The sequence below is a fragment of the Chlamydotis macqueenii genome, chromosome Z (genome assembly GCF_036417535.1).
Source record: "Chlamydotis macqueenii isolate bChlMac1 chromosome Z, bChlMac1.mat, whole genome shotgun sequence".
Lineage (NCBI taxonomy): Eukaryota > Metazoa > Chordata > Aves > Otidiformes > Otididae > Chlamydotis > Chlamydotis macqueenii.
In genome coordinates this window covers 75,731,995-75,759,777 of record NC_141593.1, presented here as the reverse complement: position 1 = coordinate 75,759,777, position 27,783 = coordinate 75,731,995, and the positions used below count along the sequence as shown (strand labels likewise).

Genomic DNA, 27,783 nt, shown 5'->3' with positions numbered 1-27,783 from the left:
TCTAAAATGCCTAAGCTATACCTTTGCTCCATTCCTTAACAATGGCTAGATTTCAGACCACTCTGCATTTTTGATTGAAAGAAAGTCAAAGCATGCTTCAGCCAAAATCATTAAGTATCTTTAAGAAATCACAATTTCTCCTTTTGAAATTAAGTTACTTAAATACTTAAGTGATCCATCTATTTATGTTAAACTGAACCAATTCATGACGCATCCATTCAAGTTCATTTTCTAAGGCCAGCTATTTTATAATTCTTACTACACGCAAAATCTGAAAGACTTTCACGTTTTTCTCATTAAGACATTAAGAAACGCAGCTGCTGACAAAAATTCATCTGCTGCTACATACAGGAGACTCATATCACTTTTAGAAATAATAGCAGAATAATAATTATATTTAATAATGCCATAGTTATCAACAAACCTTTGCAACAGTCTAGCAGGGAAAAATATTTCTAGGAGTTTGCCTTCAAATGTCACTATTGATATGGTTAAAAATTCTGGTTTCAACTGTTCTTTTAACCTAAAAAGCTGTAAATCCTCCAGAACTGATTTCTAGTTCCATAACAAATATTTTTCCTAACTTATTTTTGGAGAGATGTGTTGAGGAAGCTTTCTGTATTCTTCCAAATACTATGGACATGATCGTTATTTGTCTACCATTACTAAAAATAGTCAAGAAAAAAAACTATAAAGTGCAGCAAAATGAAAGATGGAAAATAAGGGGAGAGAAAGGATTACACATATTCCTGTTTATTTTACAGTAAGATTCAGGGAATACTCAACATAAATAAGGAAGGTATGGACAGATGGAAACTATTCAGTGTATGCAGTCATTTCATTACATTGTTTGGTTTCCTGACATTATCAGAATGAATCATCTGTTTCAGCAAGATGGCTTGAGATGGCTCATGTACCAGAAAGAATGTAGCCATATTAGTATGATACTCTGCCTGGGTTAACATAATATCCTACTTCCCTATGAGGTTAATTATATCTAACAAAGCAATGCATGAATAATAGCTACTCTGTCTCCACAAGTAAGCACTTACAACTCCTTCAAAATCAGAAAAAATCGAAAGTCCGTGAAAAACAGCTTATGACCCAAGTTATTTCTTTGTTATAGCCATGTTCGAAGCACCTGAAAAAAACATTTGTCTTTTTTACCTCTTCTCTGTTATTTGCAACATACAATATGTAATTGCAAACTACGTGAGTCCAGTGGGAGAATCCATTTGTAAGGGTTCTCCCACTCTAAGTGGACTCCACTATTGGCTAATGCAATACATTTACAAAATTTAAACAATGGCTTGCATTGCTAGTCTTTTACTAAATTATTACATAAGTAAACACTTTATTTCAGAACTAGAGGAATATAACTGTATTTATTCTACGGTCAGAGATAAGATATTTTTAAATACTTGTTATTTGATAGTGGTAGGGGGAAATGTAAGAGACAGAGCAAAAGAAAGAAAAGAAGATAGGGAAAGAAAATACAAGGAAGGGAAAACCCACCTTGTTCTCCTAATCCTGAAAATGAAACTATTTGTAATCTAACTTCTGGCGTCTGAAACTGCTCTAAAAGTAGTCTCTAACTAACTGGAATGGGCTCATCCCCTTACTTACCAAAGTATTGCATCAGCCCACTTCCCTCCTACTCTCAACACTTGTTTCTATTCATCCATTCACTCCTTGTATGTCTACCTATTATTAGTAAGTTCAGCTCAAAGTGTTAAGCGTTCAGTTCTTAATAATCACTGTTTTAAAATTTTAGAGGCACTTGATTTTGATTTGATTTGCTTGTTGCATTACTCATGTATGGTTACTAAACGTTTTCCAATCACTAAATAAAACTGATTATGCTTTTTAATTACATATTATTTACATCTTTGAAGAGTGCTGTCCTTTATGAAGGACTTCACACTTATAAGGGAACAACTCATCACAGTAAGATTTCTAGACCTGACTGAAAAAAAGAGATACCATTCACTGGAACACTTACAACATAAGCAGCTGTCAGTACACTAAACACTTATAAAATTGACGTTTACACAGTTAGGAGCTCTATGATAAAGGGCTCCCTTTGAAAAACAACAGGTAGAAGTTAATTCTCAGGTATGGTTTAAAATAATACGAATGGATAAAATCTGAAAGTACCAGCTAAATGAAGTACTGTGAGGACACCTTCCAGAACAATAAGTGTATCAGATTACAATAGGGATTTCAAATGAAGATAATGAAGTGCATTAACTGAAGGATATCAATGACAACCCCACTCATGTTATTTTTCTATTTCTTCCATTTTAGCAATACTTCTTTCACAGTAGTTTCTGAGTAGTTTTCAGAAAGAAGACTTCAAAAAAAGCACATTAAAGTCTAACTATTTTTAGAGGTATTTCTAGAGACAGGTTTGAAATACAATTCTGTAACGAGATTCTACTGTGGCAGCAGAATGCTCTTTTTGTGCAGAGACAAATAAAACAAGTAATATTAGTAGGAGAGGTGAAAAACCTGGAGAACTACATGGAACAGCAAATAAAGACTAATGCAACAAATTAGATTAGCAGTGGCAAAAAATACCTTGTCTAGAATATTGATGGCTAGATTATTCCGGGTGCCTAAGAAGCTCTATATAAAAGAAGTGTAGACTAGCTCCACTATTTGAAAACACAGTTTAGAAATACCTTTACTTCATCAGTAAGGTATGATTCACTTTGATCCAAAAACTTGGATATTAAAGAGCTTTGCATGCGTGGCTACTAAGACTGTTACCTGTAAAGCAGAATCAGATACAGTTCATAGTAGAGTGAGTCCTTACATTAACTTCTGTGAAAGCTGGATAGGATTTTAATATATCCTTGCTCTGGTATCTGCTACAGCAACCAATGCCCGTGCAACAGTATAGCTATAAAATTATGAAATCAACCTGAAAAAAAAAAACAACCTCTTCAAATATGCAAAAAGATAGGGAAAGTAAGTATTCCTCATACTGAATTAAAAAAGAGTATTTCCATGACATCTTGCTTTCAAAGACAGAAGTATGAGAAATGCCTAGCACTATACAGTGCCTGCACAGGAAGTCCAACATTTTCCCTGGAAGTGTTAAGAATTTTTACATAGATGAAGAACTGGGTAATAAAGCTTGCTGGAATCATTGAGCTTGCTGTATAGATTATGGATTTACTTTAGTACCCCACACCCAGAGCAGCTTTGGCTAGGAGCATATATATCCAGAAATTCAGGACAGACTTAGCAAGTCCTGAAATATCTACATAGTGTAGGATCAAAAATGCTACCAGAAAGGTTCAGCACAGTTTTACTCTTCACTGACATTCAAATTTTCCATTCATGGGGAGAGACTTATCAACTAAAGGTATGCTGGGCTTCACCAAGTAATACAATGTTTTAATATCCATATATACAGTGTATTCTGACAGGGCTACACGGCCTCCCATCGGGAGATTTTACTCAGTTAGTCAAATGTACTCCCTGTCTTCCCAAAGCATAGGCACTTAAGAAAAGAGGAAAAAAAAAAATCAACAGCAAAAACTCAATCTTTTATTTATGTAAGCATAGCTCTTTAATCAACTCATGTTTGTTTTTTCATATTGCATCAAACCCACATGACAAAACATTTTGAAATTGCTCATCAAGTTGCTTGTTTAATACTGTACACTTAGAATTACCTTGAATTATTTTGAAATGTTTTGTCTGATTGATTTCTCCTTCCTTCAGATTTGCATCCTGTGGTCAACTGAGTTTCAGGTCCAACAAAGGACAGGGCTTTTCCTTCATCTGGTACATTTATAAGGTCTTCCTCATGTGGATTCTCTGGTACATAGTAAGTTATCAGTACATGCTGCAAGTTTTCCCTCAGGCAGAGAACTTTTATGGTCTCTGTCCTCCACTCAGCTATTTAATTCCATAAAACTTACAGGAGCTTAATTATCTTTAAAAACCTCTACCTTGCTCAAATGTGGTTAACATCATTCCACTGATGGAAAAATTTCTGAGTAGAGGCAAGAGCAGAGACAGAAACACACATCATAGAAAATCAGATCAAAACAGTTTTCCTATACAATCCCAAGGAGAGTATTATACTGCTCTTGGTAGAGCAGACCTTTTGCATTCTCATCTTTCCAGTGTTTAACATTTTTCTTAGAATTCAAATTCGTGCAGTTCTGGTTTACACAAAAATTATGTCTTTGATGTTAAATGGCAAGTATGTTTCTACCCTTTCAAAATGTGGGAAAAAAACCTGGGGAATGTGAAAATGAGCATTTAACAACAGACAGCAAATAGAAGTATTTTAAAAATTAGAAACTCATGAGGGATTTTACCATTTACATCTGTATTTAAATGGTTGCAGTTGTAATACTTATTCTAGGTAACACCAGACCATGGGATCCAAATTTTGATTGCATACTCGCTTTAATTGTCTTTAACTACATTTCTACATCTAAATCACTGCACTAGTTAAACATACAATAAACACAGACTAAAAGACATACTGTGACACTGCTGAAGCACAAGAACCCTACAAAGGGGATATTTAAATGTATTCCATATATCCTACCTGGGGTTTAGGATTTCATATAGGTAACTTTTTCTGGCTTTTGTGTTGATTCTTGCAAACCCATGTAACTACTCAAGACAATTAACCTTGCCTTAGCTTCTAAATCTTGGATAAAACTCTCAAAATCAGAAACTTGCATTTAGATTAGCACATTTCCATTTAAGTGCCTATGTGGCCTGATTTTGCAAAGCATGATGTACTCAGAAGCTTCCACTAAAGACAGCCAAAGGGACTCACCACTGCTAAGTATCAGGTCAGTTCAGAAACCTACATTCAGCTTCTGGAGATCGCTGAAAATCACATAGTGCAGATGCCAAAAACAGGATGACTTTTAGTAATGTTTAACTAATTCTTCTGGCACATTTAGCTTCTAACACGATCAGCATTATCTGCTAATATCCCAAAACTGCAGAGTTGACTGAATATTACGTAAAGCAGAGAAAACAAAAATTTCACAAGCTGAAGAACTAACAAAGCTGGAATATGGAATTCAGTTTGTTTAAGCGCAATACTTAATTCAGATTCATTAATTCAGAATCAGGGCTTAAGTTTCAACTTAGTTGGTGAAGAAATAAGTGGCTTTGAAGGTCTCCAAAAGCAGATCATGTCTGCACCATGGCTGCCCGAACTCAGCCAGACAAGAATTTACTGAAAGACACTCAAAAGCATGCTCTCCACTGACTACAAAGGGACTTAGGTCCTTATTTTAGGATGACTACTTTACTAGGCACAAGCGCTGGTACACTAAGGTACTTAGAGCTACACCTGCACCAGAAAGTAATACATCACTACAGGAATAAGATCAAGGGTATCAATAGTTGGGGCAAAGACCTCAAAATCTACAGTGTATGCAGCTCCAAGATTTTACTGCAGACTGCAATTGAGCCGATTGTCTGACCTGAAAGACTAGCTACACATGTTCAAAGCTGTATGTAAAAATCAGTCATTGGTTTGGACCCTTACACCTCCATTAGTTGTTGAAGCCCATGCAGTGCATACCTGGAACAGATCTCCTAGCTTAGCTTCCTCCAAAAGTAATCTAGTTCACATGCACCAAACCAACCAAATGGTAAACGGGGACAGTTTGGGTCTTTGCTCCAAAACTATACTATTGCTCCGAACCAAAGTACCAATGAAGACACAGGTAAAATAAATCTCAGAATCTCACTGTGGATTCCATCCCTCCCTCCTCTTTTCTTCATCCCTGGGTGAAAATCAGTAATTTGAGTTACTACCAGTGCTTTTCTTCTTTATCTCATTGACTGGTATTGCAAAGCTTGTTAGGAACTTAGAATCTTCAGAAATGAATAACTTCTGCCAAATGTAACTGATGTTGGCAAACAGCTTCAAAAGTACATTGTGGTGGAGTGGCAGACAGACAGTATGACCTCTTACAATCATTTCTGAAGGAAATCAGTCGGAAAACGGTTACTCACAACCATTGGCTTTCCTATACTACAGCCTATAGAAGCTATGCTTTCATCCTAAATGTCCTGAACACTGAAACCCCTAAGAGAAGACCTTGGCATAAACCACACTTTTATACAAAGTTTCACACTTATTTCTTTTGAAATCTCGAAACACAGTAGCTGATTGTTTGAAATAGAAATGTGCATGTTATCAGCCTATTATACTAACAAATTGTAAAAAGTGGCCAGGATGTAAACATCTTAAAACTGTGTAGGGAGAACACACAGTGCAGCTTTAAAGAAACTTTTATAAGCACATTTACTGCGTGGATTGCAATGCCATATATCTGTACATTGTTTATAACTTCCAATTTTTTTCTGCAGTACTGCCATCCTAACAATTACAGCTTATTTTTTCAAACTTCTCCCAGCAGCGATAAGACCAAATGGGTTTCGCTTAATTGAGCCTTTCCCTTTCTGTGAAATATTGATTTTTTTCTCCCACAAGTAACATAACAATAGTGGATGAACATTAGTGATGTTCTAGCTGCTATAAACTGCTCCTTCTTCACAAGAGTTCTCCAGTCCAGTAACAGGCAGTTAGTATTTCAGTCACCACACCTGTAAGCACATAGGTATACAACACACAGTGACAAATTCCATAAACAACTATCATAGTCACATCATTACCAAGAACAAAAGGGTGGAAAAGACAAAGTAACACAGTAAAGCACCTCAAAGCTTCCATATGCCAAGATGAAAGTTTCCCATGTAGTCTCAATTCACCTCCTTGTTTCTCACACTTTCTGAAAGCAAGATAAGATTTACATGAATGTATATTATTACATGACATTTAACTAAAGTGGGCAGAATGCTAGGAATTCCTATAATACTTTCAGGAAAACTATTAATAAGTTCATCTACCTGCTCACCATTGCAGAATTGAAGAGACTAATTTCTATTCTAGGAGAACACAGGGTAGGCAACACAGCAAGCCTGTCTTGCTATGAACACACCATCAAAGACTTGCCATATGAACACGGTTATTTCAGATGTTCAGGGAGGACCAAGAGTTGGACATTTTAAACTCATTTGTGCTCAGAAATTACATATCAAGTCCTGTATCTCCTAGTCTAGCAAGAAATAAGTGTCCTTTCTCTGTCTTCACTCGCTATCCTCTTAACAGAACTCTGAAGCTTTTCCAATGAAAGCTGTAAATACTAACCCTGCCAGCATGGTGAGGCCCATGTTTCCTCAAAATAATCCTTACAAGGACGCAAGATGATCCTTGTTCTGCAGTAAAGTCACAAAACTGGCAACCCTGATATTGCCCCAACTGGCAACCAATACAAGGAAATGAGGAAGCACATTCCACAATGAAGTTGTCTCCTTTTGCTAATGGGAGTGAAAAGCACCAGCTCCAGCTCTTCCCCATCCTTTAGTTCATGAAACCATTCTTTCCTCTCAGAGCGACACCTTCCTTCCAGTCAGTAGCGATCTCACCGTCTTGAAAATTAACCACTCCAGATGTAACAGAGAAAATAACTACAGAGATTCTAAGAAAAGAAGGAATTTTAAGGCTGGGATATTAAGTAACATAAGCCAAGAAATTTAAAACAGAAATTGAAATTTCAGGCTAAGACAGACATTTTGGCACCAATATTGCATGATTTTCCTTTGAGTATTGTCAGTCAAGATCCTCACTCCTGGGACTACACCTTCACAGTACATTCCAAATATATACAACATGCAGAGATGCTTTGAAATTCGCTGGTATTTGCATTAGGACTGACATCTTCTTGTAATATGTTTGACACTGAGCACTTCTGTAACAAAGAACTGAGCCGATTTCAACCCAAGTCTTTTCCAAAGAATAACGGGCAGCTACACACGAATGAATAAGCGAACAGTTTGCTACAGCAATGAATGCCTCTGAAAACAGCAACTTTGCAGGCACCAGATGGAAGAAGAACATTATTGCAATTCCTGCATCCCATTGTGTAACAGCCAACAGAGCCGTTAACGCTTTCTGGTGATTTCTAAGCTTCTTAATGTGCTTTCCTTTAAAGGTGGTTTTTTGTGCCCTGTCGGTCTGCAAGCTAGGTTCAGCTGTCTGGGAAAGAAGTTTTACTGGCAAGCTATTAAATAGGGAAAAATACAAAATACAGATGGAAATAAATACTAATGATCATACTACAAAAACCACTAAACGGACACAAAGCTTACACAAAGTATGACCTATAACCTACGGCACAAGGCTTTTGCCTCTTACAAGCCACTGCTTTCTCTGTTCTATAGTAGAGCTGTCTGCCTTTCTGCATCTTAGTTTATCACTTACCCCACAGAAAAGTCCATCTCACGATCCCAAGGAGTTTTTATGCCTTATTGTTTTCTTTTTCAGAAAGCAAACTCAAATCGTACTTAGCAAATGACATTACGTCATGAGAAAGCTACCCATTTAACAGAATACTCTATTACAGGCATTCATTTATGCTAAGCAGTATATTTTCCTGTCCCCATATATGAACATCTAAACAATGCTCCCTTTTCTCAGAACATGCTGTCAGTATCTTGCATACAGTAGAAGTGAGACTGTCTCATTTAAATTGTCAATAAGCATGTGTAAGCCGTGTCTGAACTAGTCCTTGGCAAACCAGGGCAAAAAGATTACACAACATTAACAAGCTGAATTCAAGTAAAAATACTTGCTAAGTATTAAAGATCTATTGTTTTGCTCATCCAGGAAAACACCTGCATCTCATACAAATTCACAGAACGAAACTCATTTCTGCTGTAAACTAGAATAATAATTTTGGAATTGGGGCATTCACAATCACACTAGTACCAAATTTTATCACTCTGCTTTGGTAGTATCATGTGGAGCACCCGTCCAGTATGAAAAAAAGTCTTATTTTCATAGCTACATTTTTAAAGGACATATATTAAGATTTGATTCGTGAAAGGTGAGAAAGCAGTGTCTCCTCACTCTTTGTCTCTATGAGGAAAGATAAGTTATTGTTATTATCGACAACAAAATATTTTGTAACTCTAGAACACATTTTCCTGCAGAAGTTCCTAAATCTCAATCAACTTCAATGCTATCTAGTTATATCTAGGAAGGACTAGGCTTCAAAATCACATTCTACATATCATAATCATAACTCTACAATGTCCTCGAGGAACGCCGCATTCTGACCTCAAGAAAAAAGCTAAACTGCTACCTTTACAATACTAACATAAAACCAGCACTGGCTACTTTTTAGTTAATAAGGCTAACAAGATTGGCAGTATAGAAAGATTTGTCACACAGAAAAAAAAAGTACCGGACTGCACCTTTTTCCAGAGAGGAAATAGTAACTGTTCTTTGTAACAAAGAGGAGAAAAGGATTGTTTCATGTACCTTGGGAGTGACCATGCAAACAGTTCAGAGACGATGATGGTGAGATGGTGTTGGAGAGGAAACAAAACTCACAGTTCAAGCTCACAGCTCAAAGGGAATCTTAAGGTGAGTAAATGAACTGGAAGTTAGGATCACAACTGTGTGGCCTAACTTTGCAATAACAGCAATGACAAGCACGTTTAAAGATGGCATACTCTTCCTTGTTGTCCAAATAATTTACTGCTTACATTTCTGATACATTTTAAGTTTCAGTGCTATAACTGAAGGTGGTCTAACTCCAACAGCCTCAGGAGATGGAGTCAGGTCTGGCATTCCTGTGCTTCCCAGCTCCCAGAGCATAGTCCACTTGATTGACTGCTGGATTGCCATTGACACCATACAACTCAACACAGTAAAAGGTGCCATTGCTTAAGAACCTTTTTAAGAGAAGTAAAATAATTTTCAGAAACGAACCAAACAAGCAATCTATAAGCTTTTTAACACCAGAATTTTCTACAAAGCAGCAACATGTGGAAGTTTGGCCATTTTGCCACTGCTCACTCCAAGGCCCTAAATCTGCAACATTCACTCCAAGCCGTGACTTGTGTGCTGCAGGCAAATAATACAAACACACTGAAAGATGAATCGTATAACACTGCTACAAACACAGGCAGTTGGCCAAAATAAGAATATTGCTCCAGTACAAATGACCATTGTCCCTAGAAAATTAGAGCATAACACTGTACAAGTACAATTTAATTTAAAAGAAACAAAGCAAGGCATATATGTGAGACTGGCAACATGAAGTATTTTGATGTTCACTATACAAAGTAAAATGCTATCAACTGACTAGATTGTGATTTTGTTTCCTTTGTGGTAAAACAGTATTGACAAATACTGTAGTGTCATGTTTCTTGTTTGTGAGCTAACGTCATAAACATTTGAAAAACACAGCCTGCACAAAAAGACAACGCTCTGCCCAGTGTTAGAGCAGCCCATCACCAGACTGCCCCTGGCACAGCCGAATGCTGAAATGATCACTAGGGTGTTACAATCTCCCTCAGGACTCCCTCGTCACTCTGAGAGGGAGCAAACTAATCCACACCTGGCACAGCGTACACCGCCCAATGTGCTGCTGCAGCAATGCCACCCAGAGCGCTGGGAGCAAGGCTCGTTCTTCTTCACTCCATCCATCCCTATTGCCCCCATCACTAACTTATGAGATACGTACAAGCATAAAACAGAAGCACACTTTAAAACCCAGCTTCCAAAATGCTACTCATGATTCAGGCGGCTCTCTTACATCTCCATACCCTACACTGGCCAAATCACAATCAACTTCAGAAGTATTTCTATTGCTCAAAAATCCCTTTTCTTTACCTTCTTAAGGCCAGATTATTCCAAGCACTGATGAAGAATTGTTTTTAGGAGTGCAAGAATTTTAACATTAATATTTCTATTATATTTAACATCACTGTCAGTTTCAATGTACATGCTTGGAGCATAATCCCTTTGCATATCTCAGTGATTAATCAATTCTGAACAACCAGCACCAATACGTATCATGTGTTCTACTGAATCCTGAAGTGTAGTCTTAATATGAAAACACATGTAATTAAAGTAAACTGTAAGAGTGACATTCAGAGTTAACACATGTGGCTCTTTTATGCATTCTAGGGAGCTTTTAACTACATGCCTGTCCCCATTTATGAATTGTACTGAGTAAAAACACTGTAGTGTACAGCCTCTTTGTACTCCTGAATAACCTAGTTTTGGAGGTTTAACTGGGGAAGCGTTTGGTACCTACTTGCTTGTACGTGATGAAGAATCATTGTATCCTACTGAAATGCTCCCCTCAAACTCTTCATTCCCATTATTCCCAAGTACAGCACTGCTTAGGAAATGCCATAACGGTACTATGTTACAACACACATTAGTTTCAAATATATTAAATAATATAATAGGATGTCATGGCGTGGACATACGTGCCACCATAACCACTGTTGATATGCCCATCACTTCAGTATCTCTTCCACTTTTTTTTAAATAGTAACATAATAAACAAGAAATGTCTATTTCTATAACATTTTTTCTTATTAAGACTATTACAGTAATATTTTTAAATTGAAAAAAGAAAAAAAATATTTTAATTTCTCACAAGCCCTTCCACTGATAAAACCGTAGAAGCTTGAATCTGTGGATGCTATGCCCAGGTATTAAGTCATGTCAAGTATGTGGCTATAAAAACATCTGACCCAAAAATCACCAAGTCTTGTAAAAAAAAGATATTACTAGCAAATTGAGAGGACACACACACAATGCAGGTAGGTATCTATCTGAATGTGCACCTATGTATCTCCGATACTTCTGCTGTATATGCCATTACACCCAGTTTTAAGGTAAATTAGTCAGCAAAATTTACAGGGCAAAGACAACTGCTGTTGAAGTCCACTCTGGCACCATTTTTAAAAATTATTTTTTACAATCTCATAATAATGACTTAATTTATTTAAAAGGCACACCAAAAAAAAAGACGATTGTACATTTCTGAAATTAAATCACACTTTAAAATTATTTAATTACATTTTAAATTGAAAAATTAAAAAGTTTAAAGACTTCAGCCTGGGTTTTTTTTTGGTCTAAATGTGCTAAAGCAGCCATACAAATTTTTCAAAAGAACTTGCTAGATGTCATGAAATAATGCACTAAATGGAAACAAATAACACCACTTCTTTTTTAATATCTATAACACAGGACCACCAGGCCAAATGAGGGAGCTTATAAATAATTCTGTCAGTGGTATTACTATTCTCTCAAAGTCCAGATTCCGGGAGAATCATCTTCACTCACCACAGTCTTGATGTGTGCTCCATAGGAAATGAAGGTTTATTTATTGCAGAAGGGAGACATTCTGGTGGGATTACGCCATGTCTTCAACCGTGGTAACTCTAACTAAACTGTCACATTCAGTTACTAATCCTGAATTAGAGCATCTTTTTCTGTGTTTGATGTAGCATTTATTTGTTAACACTAAGTGACAACTCTGAATACTAAGATAGTAGATAAAAAGTTGACATCACTCTATGCTAACATCTAAACTAAAAAGAAATCATTTTTGGAGGTCATAAAATGTGCTGCTTCAGTTCTCGCAAAAGCTTCACAATTACTTTATATGTTCGCTTTGATATAATTTCTAAGGTTTGTGAAAACTTATTAAGCACATCCTACTGAGTAAAACAGAACAGCAATCAAAGAATGCATAAGATAAAGAATCAAGATCAGAGTCCCACCACCCACAATGATAGATAAGCCAACAGCATGTCATCAAAAAAACTAAATGTAACTACTGTTAACAAGATTTGCCAGGATACCAAAGTGACACACAGAAAATGATCTACAGAGGTCTGTGTGTGGGAGACAAAAACTCGCCAGGTCTCCAGAATTTTACAGGAGCAGAAGCATTTAGCCTCTTCTATGAAGACTGAGACATCCCATCAAGGAAGGAGTCCAGAAGCAGAACATATCTGGGATTCAAATGACTTCTGTCACCGCAGCATTCTTCCTTTATTGAGGTTTCTCCAGCTCAAGGAAGGGGTGTAATGTCTACACCGAAATTTCTTCCAGCCTTGATATTTCTAAACAATGTCATGCTTTTGCCAAGCCTTCTCATGCAGAATACAGTTAATAAAATCCACACCAGAATATTTCCTTGTGGTTTAATAAAGGCTAATTCCATTTTCAGATTAATACATTTTAAAGCAAAATCACAAGCACCGTCACTGCATTTTGCAACACACTTTAGATCTCCTTAGAATACGTGGTTTCTTGATTTATTTTTTACAGGTTTCCATCAACAATTTGGGTTTCCATTCTGTGACCTGGCATTTGAAAAGTTTGCTGGTACATACGCTAGACAATGAAGCATTAAGGCAATTTGCAAGATGAAGCCAAACACTGGCCTTGGTAACACAGAATTATGGGGCAAAAACATGTACTGTGGCCCAACTAGCAACATTTTGGGCAGCAGCACCAAAGGAAGAACGGACACCTAGGAGACCTAATGGAATTGGAATAGGAAGCCAAGCATGATGAAACAGGTCTGAGTAGATCCGAGAAAAACTGAAATTAGAATACTCACTTCCTATCAAAGCTACCAAAGCTTCCCACACCAGTTTTTCAAGGGAACGTATTTTGAGTTGAATATAGATGCAGCACCATTTACTTCCCTTCTCAGAGCAACATGGAAACTATCAAAAAGACTAAGGGTAAACTCACCTGTTTCTGAGCATCTGCACTGCTTTTAAGCACAGAAAATTCATTACAAACTGATGTTTTAAGTGAGTATGCAATACTTGATTTTCTCCCTCTTTACTAAGGTCCCTCCATTATTTTCTGCAGTGAGTGCTGGATTCCATTAAATATATTTACATTTTTCTCCTTAAGTACTGTTTGCTGGGTTTTCACTTCACATGTTTTAACTATCCAGTAAATACTGTGGTTATGTAAATGTTTACACAGAGTTCATCTTATTTACTTTTGCACAAAAAAAAAAGGAGTTGCTCTTAATTCTAAAAATACTGGATTTGTTTAGAGAAAAATGATTAATAATTACTAAGAATTGTAATTTTCTAGTTGTTATAAACTGAACAGCACAGCTGAGCAGCAAATCACATGGTATTTTGAAGTTTAAGAAAGATGTCAGACTCATTCCCACATCCTCCATCAGGCAGATCTTCACTAACACTAACAAACATCTGCCAGCAAAGGTGGAGTCCAGGTAAAAGTAAATACATAAATTAATCAGCATGTTTGTGAAGCTCAGTGCTCATTTTCCAAAGGCAACATCAGGTACTAACAGACCTTCAACATTCCCAACCTGCTCACTGCTTCATAAAATAGCCATGGCTCTAGCTTCAGAAATTGTTCCACGCTGACTCACTACTTCTGCAATACCCAGAAGAGCTGAGACAAACCACACACAGAGAATTATTACTCCAAGTTATTACTTCCCTTGAGCTATCTGAATAATAAACAAAAAGAATGCATAAAGTGAATCCAGATTTTCTTATTTTACTCTTTTAGAATACAAGCTCTTTGAGGCAGAAGTATATCTTCTTTTTGAATTTTGTGCAGTATTTTTCACCTTATCAGCAAGTCATGTAATAATCTATATAATTGTTCCGTCCTTGCTCAAGATGTGTCCACATAGCACTTAAAAAAAGCTGGAGTGGGATACAGCTGATGGTAAATACTAAAGTATAGAATGAAAGGCATCACTTCAGTGCAGCTGGCTACCTGGGCTTGTAATAAAGTAAGTGAAATACGACTTTGTAGCATTTGAATAGTTTCAATTATGGGGAGGGAAAACCATTGTGTTCACTGTGCTTCACACAGAGTGGAAAAACGGATGAGTGAAAAAGGAAAAAAAAACCACCAAAACAGAAGGGTAAGAGTCCAGTTTCAGCAAAAGCAGAAGCTACTGCCTCACATAGTCAAGATACCAACGCCACACTATCCCTCAAAACCAAGCCCAGGTTAGGTTCATCAAACTTATTACCTCCCACAGCTGGTCATCACTGTGTCTAGTCTCAGTGAAGAGTTTGTGATGAACAACTCACATGAAATTCATTTATTAATTTGGGTAATATGAGGTTGTCAGTATAGAAATATTTGAAACATGTTTCCACGTATAAAATAAGTTATACAAAAGAAGACACAATTCCATGTTCATTGATACAGACCCTGACAGATCTCCTGGCAGGACAGATTTTATATGGATCTAGAAAAAATACACACTGAAGATTGCTGTTGAATTTGCCAGAACACAGTATGATGGTTACACAAGATTTATGCTGCCTGTGGAAAAGTTTAGACGACACTCATCTGGCATAAAGTCAGGCCAGCACAGAAAGACAACAACTGATTCAATAAAAATTTAACCAGAAAAAAACTGCAACTGAAAAATTTTCAAATGGCACCATGTGTTTGTATGAGTTCCTTGTTTTGCATTTCGTGCTATTTGTATTCTATTGGAAGATGCTCTAAAAGATTTATGAACTCTTCAGCTTATGTCCTAGGAACTGAGCCCGATCTCACTGGTTAGAAGGGTGTCCTCCACAGGCTCAGTCAGAAGTTTTTTTATGGTTAGTCATAATGTAATTAGTAGTTTCTGTTTACCAACCTGGATGTTAAAACAAACATCTTGATTAAACTAAATCCAGAGAAATCAGACAATGAAATTCAGAGGAACATTCTCAATCCTCTTCTAGTAAGAGGGCAAAGGGAAAGATGGGGTCTGTATAAAATAGGATCATAGGCACCTGATTAGATAAATGGCTTGACAACTCAGTTACTGACAAGTACAAAGAGAGAAACTTTCTTAAACTGCTCTAAGCAGATAGTAGCATTTAAGCATACCTGTCTCCAGATACCTTGCTTTTACAATGTACCAGTATCTGTGTGGATATAAGTCATTTTTTTACATTTACCTTCACCTAAGCTTGTGTCATTTCAACATAGAGAATAAAATCCAACTCATGACACTTACACTATAACCACTTACAGCTGTGAGCTTTCTCACAGCTCCAAACATCCTATATAGTCCTCACAGGAGTTCAAACAGTAACTCCTCTACTGCCTAGCACGGCTCATGAAGTAGCAACAGCATGTCTGGATACCAGCAGATATCAAAGGTTCACTGACATGCAAAAGGATAAGAAGGAGACAGTCTGAATTCTGCAGGCTTGCCAATGAGCTGAAGAAACCATGAATTAACTATTATGTGCATGGCAGAAACCTTCAAGTTCCAGAAAACGGAACACCTGCCTCATACTAGATAACATGCCAACTTGCTGCAATACAGCACAGAGCTTCCGAAACCTGTTCTTAGCTTCTGCTGCATTTCTGCTGGTCCTACGGAGCAGGCTGCCTTCCATTACAGCAACTTATTGCCAATGAGCTGATCCTCAGTATCTCACATTACCTGCAATACTAGAACCTCTATGCAAGTAAGAAGCTCCCACAGGAGCTGGAATACAGCAACTCACACAAACACCACCTCCAAAAAGAGTGGCACATCCGCATACTAGCACGTGCAGATCCATTACACGCACGTGTGACTGCCTGTTCTGACTCCCAAGTATCACAAAGGCCACAGCTTTCCACCATGCAAGCATGCTAGTCTCAATGTAAGGATTTCATTCAAAGCTTAAGCCAACGTCAGTTTTATCCTTAAAACCTTTTTTTTTCTTTTGAGTTACTACTTTACAAAATACAGTCCTCAGCCAAGTGTAAGCTTTACTGTCAAAGTGAAATCTCAGCCTCAGTGATGTCACCAGCAAAAATTACTACTGCTTTTTATGAGCTCATATCCATATTTTGTTGTATGAGATTCACATGACAAAATGCAGGCATCTACAACTAGGTTAACCATCTAGCTTGCCTTGATCATCAGTGAAGAAAAATAGACACTTTTAGGCTCATCTTCTCCAAGAGAAGACACGTAAAATAGGTTGACTGATTTATATCCAAAAATGCTTTTTTACCTCCTCAGGCTGAAACAAAGATTTAAGTGACAAGCTCTATATTGCAGATATCTAAAATAAGCATAGAGAAACCCACACAGAATTTTATTCTTGGGTTTCAGATGAAAACACAACTTGTATAAATGGAACCAAGCATACCACACAACACAGACCACTCTGTCAAAAAGACCAGAATACAGTTATTCATTACTCCTCAACAGGAAGGCTCCAAATATTTAGATACTAGACAATGTGATGGTAAGTTGGAAACGTTAACTGTCCATATAACAAATGAGCTGAAACAAGCTATTCAAATAATTTGATGAGGTTTCGTGGAGGTCACATAAGATCAGGACATTTCTGATACTGTGATAACTGATAATTGATTTATCATCTGAATAAAGTTACCTCAGCTGTTCTGTGTATTTTCTGTACTGTATCACTGTACTTTAGTATCTCTTCACAGATTCAAAATGAACAGAGCATTAATAATTTTGCTTCTCTCCAGTTTCAACATCTCGTTGTACTCTTCGCTACAACAGTACATACTCACTGATTCATTCAATATCACCTTTTCCCCGATGCATCTTGAGTTGAATTATTTAAATAGGAGTTATACCCTGACTATGGACAACTTTCTTATATTTCCCACCACCTTCAAAAATTTGTCTTCCAATTTTCCTCATAACTTTTACCTTGCCTGCCAAAACTAACTTTCTATTTGTAATCTCTGAACCAGATACCCAGAAACAGAAGAGCAAAATCTTGTGGTCCCTTATGCCCTGTCATATACCAGAGTACATTTTCTTCCTTGTCTTTTGTCAGCATTGGTGGTTCCTAACAATGGATACTGATTACTCAGACTTTAATTTCCTAATTTTTCCTTTCTTGCTGTTCTTAGTTAATTATCGTACATAAAACTATATGTTATATCTCCTACCACACCCAGAGGGAGAAGATCAGACCACTGACAGAAATATCTCAATAAGACACAAACAGTAGAAATACAGTATAGAAAAAGTCTAGGTCACAACAGTAATTCTGAAACTGAAAATTGTGAAACATGCAACTATCAGACAATAACCACAGTTTTTTTCCAAAATAAATTAAAATTTTTATCTAAAGCTCCTTTAGACTTCAACTGTATAAAAATAAAACTTATTCATTTTCTAAGGAAAATTGCTAAATATTGTATGTACATAACCAGTGGAAATTTTTACAAGTTCTACCAAGACCACAACTTCTGCTGCACTCTATGTATCAGAATGTATTTCAATAACTTATTGAAAAAGATTGTATCGATTCCATACCATTGTGTGATTTATGAGTACAACATGTATTTTTACAAAAGCAAAACCTATTTAAATAACAGACTGTTGGAACAGTGCAACAGGACTCTTGCATTCAACATATGTGGAAAAGAACATGCATCTTATATAGGCACTGCTGTGTTTGAGCAAATTTATCCCCTCTACAGTCACTGTTTCCATTTTAGTGCTAAATATATAGTTTACTTTATGTATCCATAGCAAATTTCATTTTCCAACTTATTGGTGTGCTTCTCCCATTTCCTATGTTAAATAACTTTAACAGCCTGGTTACCCTTCAGTTCAATGAAGACCATAAATTTGACATAATCTCGATTAAGCAGTGAACATTCTGGAGAGAAAACGCAATAAAAATTCAGTATTCTTATGGATACCCCCATGTCTTATATAATTTTCTAAGACCCTTCTCTTGCTTCACTCTTCATCTTTACTGCCACTACACAATGTGAACAAAGGCTTTTTCTCAAACAGGACAGCTAATGTTTAAGGTCCCTTCCAACCAAGACTTAAAAAGATTAACCAAGATTCGAAAAACATAAATCTTTCACAATATTTTAAGAGGTAATTATTAATATTAACATGTTGATAAACCATAGAGTTTGGCCTGGAATCATATTCCAGTATATTTAAGCCTGTTTATCATTCTACTTCAGTATATTAAAGGCTGTTTCAGTATGTTACAGGCTCTGAAGCCTTTTTTTGTCTTGTGACACTTTTTCTATAGCCAATACATCCTTCCAGACAGACTCAATAGTTTTTCACAAGATGTTCTTTTAAAATACACTGTGTACCAAAGACTCGATTCATTATAAAAAAAGTAACAATTGTCAAAATTCATTTGAATATAAACAGTAATCTGTTCTTACAAGTCAGGACTGAAGTACACAAACACTGGTGTAGTGACAAGTAACTACCTCTGAAGTACTGATATTAGCCTTCATTTTAAGAAATACCAGGAAAATAAAGGAAATACCAAGAAATTTAAGGAAAACTTAAGATGCTTCAGCTATCCTTCAGATGACTTACGTACTATGCTTATAATTGGTATTTATCAAGCAAACACAAAGTAATTTCAAAGATTATACAGATTCCAATTCATATCAATGCTGGTGTATCAGCAACAAGGTTGTAAAATTATTTTTTTTTTTTTAGTGGATTGAACAAGTTGTCTTACTGTTAACAAAACCATGTCTTGTTTCTAGCTTGTGTCATTTGAACCCTAGATGCTCCTCACGGCACTCTGAGGGACCAAAGTGCTGCTTTAGTCCAGTCTTGTACTTGCACTGACAAGCCAAATAGAACATAAAGATCAGGACTCCACCTGTCAGCACAAGTCATCTTTCACCCTCACCCACCCAGTCATCTGCTTTCACAAAACTTTTAAGAGCTAAACACTTTTTTACATCTACCCCTCTTTAAAATACAGCTGAAACCTGTGAGTGAACTCAAAAATCAGCAGCAACAACTACATGACAGACTAACAGACAGCATGATTGTTTTAAGTGTCATTTCCTTCAGAAACCAGGCCAAAAGAACACTCATTTCAGACTCTGTACCAGAGTCTCTATGGAAAAAAAACCAAATAAAAATCAATGTGCCGATGAAAAAAGAAAAGGAATTGCTGCAGAAAAAGGTAACTGGAAAACATACCATGTCCAACTACTCAACAGTTTATAATTGTTTTCATTCAATTATAAGCCAAGATTTCTTTTCATATTAATGGCAACAGTGTAACAACAGAATGAATTTCTACTGTTTATAACTTGATTAGTCAATAATCTGGAGGTCAAATGGAGAATCAAACCAGCAAATAATTATTCAGATCAGTTCACCCTGAGTTTAATGAACAGTTTTTGTGGAAGGAAGAAGTTTATTCTCCTTCAAGAATACCAAATCTACTTATTTCCCACCATTGGTTTCAAACAGTTGCTCAGTATTTTAAGTTACCACTACAGTAGAGAAGTACACAATTCATACAAAATTCTTATACACAACTTATTTACTCAGTAAATATCACTTCAAATTAATATTAACACCAAAGTTTTCTTAATTTTTTTAATTAATCTTTACTTCTAAGTTAACTAAATCTTGATGCTTAATCTTTAAAAAAAAAAAAAAAAATCCTTAATGTTAGTGAGTCAATGTGCAACAAAACGTTATCCTTCCATGATGTAAATATATACACAAAAGATAGCAGGGCCTTTCCATTTCCTCACAATTTTCATTTCAAATATAGCTATATACTTGAATGAGAACAACTATAGGAAGAATAATTAAAAGTCAATGGTAACTTAAGATCTGAAATCTTACTGGAGCGACTTAATTTAACAGTGTAGTATTTTTAAAAAGCCTGTTCATGATTTATTTTATAAATATAAAAATCTAAAATCTTTACTTACTTCAACATGTGTAAATAATGTTTGTTCAATGTTATCATTGTTTTTCTCCTTGAGATCTGGTGGGATGTTTCTATTTCTTACTTGGAAGTGTGTTTTACTAAGATAGCCATCACCAAGGTCCTGTGTTAAGAAAACAAGAAAGAAAAAAATTTTCTGTAACCAAAATTCCTAACGCTCTCACTGTTCTAGAAAACAAACAGAGCGTGGTATTTAGGCATAAGCTCCAAGCCTTTTTATAGGCATCACTGACTGCATTGCACTTCAGCATTTTCTCACAGGTAGTTTACGCTAGTTCTTGCTCTTAAAGGAAGTCAGAGACCCAAACAGTAAAAGTAAAATCTAATATAGCTATTAATTGAATTACACAACTGCTACCTGAGGATTAGGATGAGTGCCAAAAAACTGGAAGATGGTACATTAATGTCATTAAGAGATGAGCAGCTGTTAACAATTTTGACCTTTTTCAAACAATGCATTCATGACAGTATAAACTTCCCAGTTCTTGGTAGACTGGTTTATTTTTGCTCTGTTCCCCCTTTAAATTTTCTAAAGTCCTAGGGGAAGGGAAAAAAAAAAAAAAAAAAAACCAAGAAAAAAAAAACCCCCACACTTCAGAACTTACGTGTGCAGAGGTCACATTCTGTTCCCTTCTCTTGATCACCTCTGTGGGTCAAATGTAAGAGAAAACAGACAAAGCTGCACCTTCTCTGAGCTTCTATCATTCTGCTCCCCAAGCCACATGGTCTACTGTTGTAAAAGGCCCTTGTGCAATTTCAGAGTGGCAGGAGAAGGTTTTAGGTTGCTGACCTGACTGTCTGTGCACATTTATAAACACTAAATTTTTTTTAATTATAAGTAAAAGGAGATAAAAAGTTTAATAACATATCAACGGAAAAATATACACTCTGAAAGGGAGGCAGAGTATGCAGAACACAAAGAACAGTAGTTGTATGTTAAGAAATTATTGCTCAAAGGAAACAAATAATTGGGGTTTTATTAGCTTCTTCATTAAGTTCTATTTTGGACAAACACAGAAAGCATATGCACAAAATCAGATGAAAAAGGATTCTATTCAAAACAGCCTCTCTACCAAATTCAGTAATGTAGCATTAAATTGCTTGACAAGGCTGCAAATTTAACTAGAATTTAACTCTTCGGTTAATCTGTCATTGCTGACACGGTTTATTTCATGTATTCTGACGTTTACATCAACACAAGTTTTATTCCGACACAGCAGTTCTCTATTTTCAAGGACGCTGTAGAACATATGTACCTCCAAAATCTGCTACGGGCTACAGTTTACTTCGTTCTTATGAAGTTCCACACTTGATAAAAAATGGTAACACTCTGACATGTATTTTTAAGCATGAATCATACCACAAGCAATTACTTTGCTCGTAACTTCTCCGTACTGCATGCCTTATTTTCTCACTAAATCTCATCAAGAGCATGAATCCACCAAACTTTGCTGGATGTCCTGGCTGCAGAACCAACTCCATCCTGTGCAGTGAAGAATCAAGTACGCAGAGGACAACAGTAACAGAAAAATCAAGCCTAATTTGGTGATATAAAAGCCACTTCTCTAACTCTCAACGCTCAAGTCTCCTTGTGGAGCTTCTTGCTAGTGTCAGCAGGAGTACAGCTACCTCCATTGATATTTATCCCCCTAAGAGCAGCAAGGATAGTACTACAGCCACCCACAGAGGTAAAATGCCCCCAAGGTACTAGGAGCTTTGCCAGAGAAGGGCAGGATATAGCATTCACCTCCCTGAACCAGTTCTTCCTGTTAGCAGAAACGAGCCAAGCTCCATAGCCTTTGCATTCTATAGTATTTGAGTGCCGTGAAAAATACCTACAGAGAGCTGGAAATGTGGAGTTAGCAGTCTCTGTATTTGATAGCTGCATGTCAGAGGCTAGGGGAGAGGTGGCAGGAAAGACGAGCATCTCTCCTGTTGCTCTCTCTCTCTCTGTAGCGTTATGTATTTTGTACACTTCTGGGCTTATAAATAAATCAATACGTTAGCAAGGACTTTCATCCTATTAATGTGGAAAGGCAGTCCATTTCTATTCCAGCTGTCTTGTGAGCATCATAAGCAAAAGTGAGTGGATACAGCCTTTGATATGATTACCTAGATTAACCTAAACAAATACGAAACAAATACAAAGCAGAAAGCAAATGGGGGCAGCCTTCACAGACAAGATTTAACTATCCATTCTAATATTAGCACTCAAGTTTAGCTCCATCAGGTCCTATAGTAGATGTGCTCTTGGCTTTTTAACAGCTTTCTTCCGGGGCGAGGAGGGGGGGGGAATAAAAATAACATAGTTTAGAACATTTCACTTACAGCTATAAATACAAGGTTCTGCTTTGGCCATGTGAGCTTATGCCACAACAGCCAGCTCCACAAAAACAAGTATTTCATCATCTAAATTTAATCTCTCCAGAAAACATAGGAATACAAGAACACAGACCTACAAGCCTGGTTTACTTGTGTGGTCTTACTGCTCTCAATGGGTCTATTCATATGAGTATGGAATGAGGAATGGGATCCAAGCGCATTACATCAGCAAAATTAAGAGTGCCCCAAACTACCCACAATACATATATTGGTAAAAAGAGCAAAAAGACAATGAGACATCTTGTTAATGAAAAGCTTCCTTCCCAGACTACATACTATAAATGGATGGTCTCAATGGCCAGGTTTTTATTGCACATTGAAATAACAGAATCGCCAACGTGGCCCATTAAAAAAAAAAACCTCTTACAATTTTTTACATGTGACAACAAAAATCTATCTCATTCTGCTATTTCCAGCAAAGCCTCTTATTTCACAGAAACTTCAAACTTTGACCCACGTGTTAAATTCCCAACAGAAGCTCAGAGCATCTTTTTTGTTGAATAAATGCTCACAAATATAGCCTTGGACTGAAATATAAAGTTTCAAATGGTCGCCTGTAAAAAAGGGTGCGTTGTAACACTTGGCTAATACTTGCACTCTTTTAAAAACTTCTAAACAGAATGTATCTAAAGCCAAGATCCTGCTTCTTACTGAAATTCTGTTTCAGAAGTGAAAGGGTTACAAATGCTAATATATAATTTCTTACGTAGAAATGATGGCATATATTTATTCCAGGACTTCTTGCATTTCAAAATGGTACAAGCACGATTTTTCTCCCCAGAATTCATGAAAGCATGGGAAACAACTAAAGCCACTAAAGTAAAAAAAAAAAAAAAACACTAGGGCACTAAATCTTAGCAGAAAGAAGAAATACACAAATAATAATAACAATGACTTATTAAAAACCAGTCAGAGAAGCAAGAGAACATACAAAAACCTACATTGCCCACTCCACAAACGAAGCATTGCAAAAAGAAATCCTAGAAACAGTGTGGATTTATTATTAAATGGAAAATAACAGAAGCATTCAAAGTAGAAAAAGCAAGTATTCAAAATATTTTTGTTGTTATTATAGAACAAATACAAGTTATGTAGCCATAAGCCACAACTATTAGGAAGTTTTCATTTCAGCAGTGGTTAAGCAGGACATTAGCATGAAGATATTTTTAGATCAGTAGAGTAACAACTGCTGATTTTCTTTTAATTCTTCAAGCACTGTGAAAGTTTCAGAGAACTTCAGAGAATGGCAGCACGTATCAATACATCTTCATATACTGTATGATTTGTGTAACTATACACATATTAGCTTGACATCATCCCAAGCAAAATAACTTAAGATATCAAGTAGAATTCAGTAAATAAAGGCATAGATACAGTAAATGTAGTTATTTTTTAAGAAAAATAGGTTTTGTCAGGTTAACTCAAAAAGACATATTTGGCTGAGAAACATAAAAGTTGTGACAATATATGCTCAGACTTCCATAAGAAAACTGCTGATTCCACAAGCAGAAATCAAAAAAATTAAAATAATCTCACACTAATATGACACACACTAAAGGATGAAAAAATCATTTCTTCAGGGAAGATCTCAAATGTATCTTAAAAAATGGGGAATCATGGTAAAAGAAGTTATTCTAATAGGCTCCTGAGGGACTAGTCTTGGCCTCGCTCTATGTAAAATTTTGGTTAATGACCTAGAAACAATATGTAATTATTATTGGTGAGGTTTGAAAATTATGGGGAAGCAGCAAATAATGAGGATTCGTCACTAATACAGACAGATTCTTCTGGTTGCTGTATGCAAATAACACATATTTTGATACAAAATATTAAGTGATACACATAGAATAATGACTATGTGCTATTTCAGCTTAAAGGGTTAAAGTTATTCTTGCCTATATAACCACAAGCACTTGCCGAGGGTAGGAAGGTTTGAATTTTACAGTGATACAACATTATCTGTCTAGTTCTGCCCACAGTTGAAAAAGGATTTTTACACACTGGGCAGGATTCTAAGGAGATCCACAAGAACGATTAAAATATCGGAAAACATGTCAAATAGTGAGGGAGCTCAAAAAGTTTTGCTTTTACAATAACAGAGTTAACAGATTAATTGATCTGAAACTTAAGTACCAAAACAGGGAGAATTCTGATAAAAGAGGGGTCCTCAGCTCAGTAGACAAGGTTCAGCTACCAACCGCTGGAAGATGAACCTAGGCAGTTTTGTTACACAAGTTGCACAAGACCATGCCAGCAGTTGTTTCTGGATTCATGAACCCTATTCAACAGACACATTGGCCTAAATCCTCACGTAAACCATTTACGCGTTATTTTGTTCTTGGACCAGCTGTGTAAAATGCCATTTATTTCACACAAGGAAAAGTCCCTTTAAATGATGTTGCAGCTTGTGGTGGCTGTGAACAGCTCAAAAAGGCCAGTAAGGGTATCTAAAAATTAACACTAAGATTATTTTACCTTGCTAGTTCTCCACTCCCAACCATCTCCTATTTGCTGTGAATGTTTAATAAATTCTTCACAGTACTGCCTGAATCTTTTTTCTTCCAAAAAGAGGTCTTCTTCACCTGACATGCTGCAGGACACCTGCAGAGCAAACAAAATGTTAGTACTGACAGATAAAACGAACACTAAAAAGTTTCACTGATTTATAGCAACTGAATAATAAAATAACAAAGCACTGGGGAAAAAAAAAAACAACATTGCTTCTTTAAGTGAAACAAAGACACATTTCTTCAAGTACATTAGAGAATCATAGATATACAGAATGGCTGAAGTTGGAAGGGACCTCTGAAAACAGTCTAGTCCAATCCCTCTGCTCACAGTAGGGTCACCTGGAGCAGGTTGCTCAGGATAATTTCCAGTTGGCTTTTGATTATGTCCAAGGATGGAGACGCCACAACCTCTTTAGGGAACCTGTTTCAGTGTTCAATTACCATAGCAGTAAATAATTTCTTCTGTTTAAAGGAAAAAAAAATACATATCAATTTGTGCTCATTGCCTCTCGTGCTTCCCTGAAAAGCCTGGCTCCACCTTCTTTACTGCCTCCCATCAGACATTTACACAGATTTATAGGATGCCACTGACCTTCCTTTTCTCCAGGCTTGACTCCCAGCTCTCTCAGCCTTGCCTCATATGTCAGACACCCTTAACCACCTTTGTGTCCCTTCACTGGACTTGCTCCAGTATAGTGTTGTCTTCCTCATACTAGGAGCCCAGAGCTGGACACAGGACTGCAGTTTTGACGTGCTTCCTTAGCAGTACAGTCCAGCTGGCAACCAGCAACCTGAATCCACTTCTGGGCTACTTCCACAGGCCTACCACTTTCTCCTTGGGGAACTGAACAGCTCCACAAAAGCTTAACAACTCCAGTCTTTGCAGACACAGAGCCTACACAAACGCCACCAGAGTCCAGCTGAAGCAACAGTTCCTGCTCATGCCAGCGGTACAGTTCCCAAAGGCCCAACTATGTGGTTTCAGAGAGTCACAGTGTGCTTCAAACGACTACCTTCCCTACCTCTCGAGTGCTTCCCTCCCAGGGTCTCAAAGATAACAGAAAAACTCTCAGAGAATCTGGCTAGTTTTACTTTTTTGCCCCTTTCAAAGAGAATGTATTATAAATACAACTGTTTCAATGTGTCTACAGACATCAAGCATCACTGCAGCACTGCAAATAGTAAGTACTACAACTAGAATACAGCTTTTCCTAACAAGAAATACAAACTGCATAGCACCTCATGTAATGCCCATTATTTTTCAGGATCTGGCCCTAAATCACAACATCACCCTGTCTGTCCGTGACACAAATCACTTGTACAGCACTTGAAAATGCATTATTTTCAATCGCAGTTAACCCAAGCTGTTAATCTCTCCGTGCTACCTGCATGTCAAGAAAGAGGAAATGTGGAAAACAAACACTGTGATTGTTTCTGCAGTTCCCAAATTTCCCAGTCCAGATGACGGACTGCAAAACTGCAGTGAAGTGCACGTAACGAGAGGGTAGTTCTCACACAGGATTTAAACAGAGCTAGGCGATTTAGGAAATTAGCAGCTGTGAAGAGACACCAGTGCTGGCAGCCGTGTGGCACGCCTCCCTTCCTCTCTCAAACCACCCCGAAAAGTGCAGACACGCACTGATCCGTCCCGCTCGGCCACGGGCCCCGCGGGCACCAGGAAGCCCGGGCGAACCCTCAGCCCGGCCGACTCCTTCTCCTCCCCGCCCGCCTCGGCGGGACGGGTCCCTCGGGGGCAGGGCTGCCGGCTGGGACAGCCAAGAGACGCTCGCCGGGGCGGGCGGCGTGTGCCGGGGGGAAACCAACGGCGGGGCGGGGCGCGGCGTGAAGCGAGGCCCGGCGCAGACCGTGGCGGCCACGCAAGTAGGAAAGGGTGGTCGCAGCCCCGAGCGACGACCCCAAAGCGGGGCGCAGGACGAGGAGAGCGGGAAGGAGCCGCCCCCCCCGCCCCCGACGTACCGTGCCCACCTCCTCCTCCTCCTCCTCCTCCTCCGGGTCAGTGCCCGCCCCGCCCACCGCGCATGCGCGCCCCGCGGCGACCGGCGGGAGGCGGCTGCGCATGCGCGGCGGGCGGGGGTGCCTACAGCCGCGGGCGGGAAGCCGGGGCTGGAGGTGGGCGGTGGGGTCTGGCTTATTCTGGAGCCTTCGGCCCCTTCGCGTCCCCCTCGTAAGGCGAGGGTGAGACCTGACCGGTCAGCAAGGCCCTGGAAAGATCCTCCTTTCGCCCCCCTCGTCTAGCAGC

General features: G+C 37.7%; 1 protein-coding gene across 1 annotated transcript in view; it reads right to left on the bottom strand.

The window, feature by feature from the left end:
• Nucleotides 1-27,407, bottom strand: part of ATG10 (autophagy related 10) — an 88,232-nt gene extending 60,825 nt beyond the window's left edge. The window contains exons 1-3 of the mRNA XM_086771187.1: nt 27,163-27,407; nt 25,489-25,614; nt 20,615-20,734 (exon numbers count right to left, since the gene is read on the bottom strand). Coding sequence (XP_086627313.1) covers nt 20,615-20,734; nt 25,489-25,602 — 234 coding nt within the window. The 5' untranslated portion in view covers nt 25,603-25,614; nt 27,163-27,407. The remainder of the gene's footprint in view (nt 1-20,614; nt 20,735-25,488; nt 25,615-27,162) is intronic.
• Nucleotides 27,408-27,783: the final 376 nt, after the last annotated feature.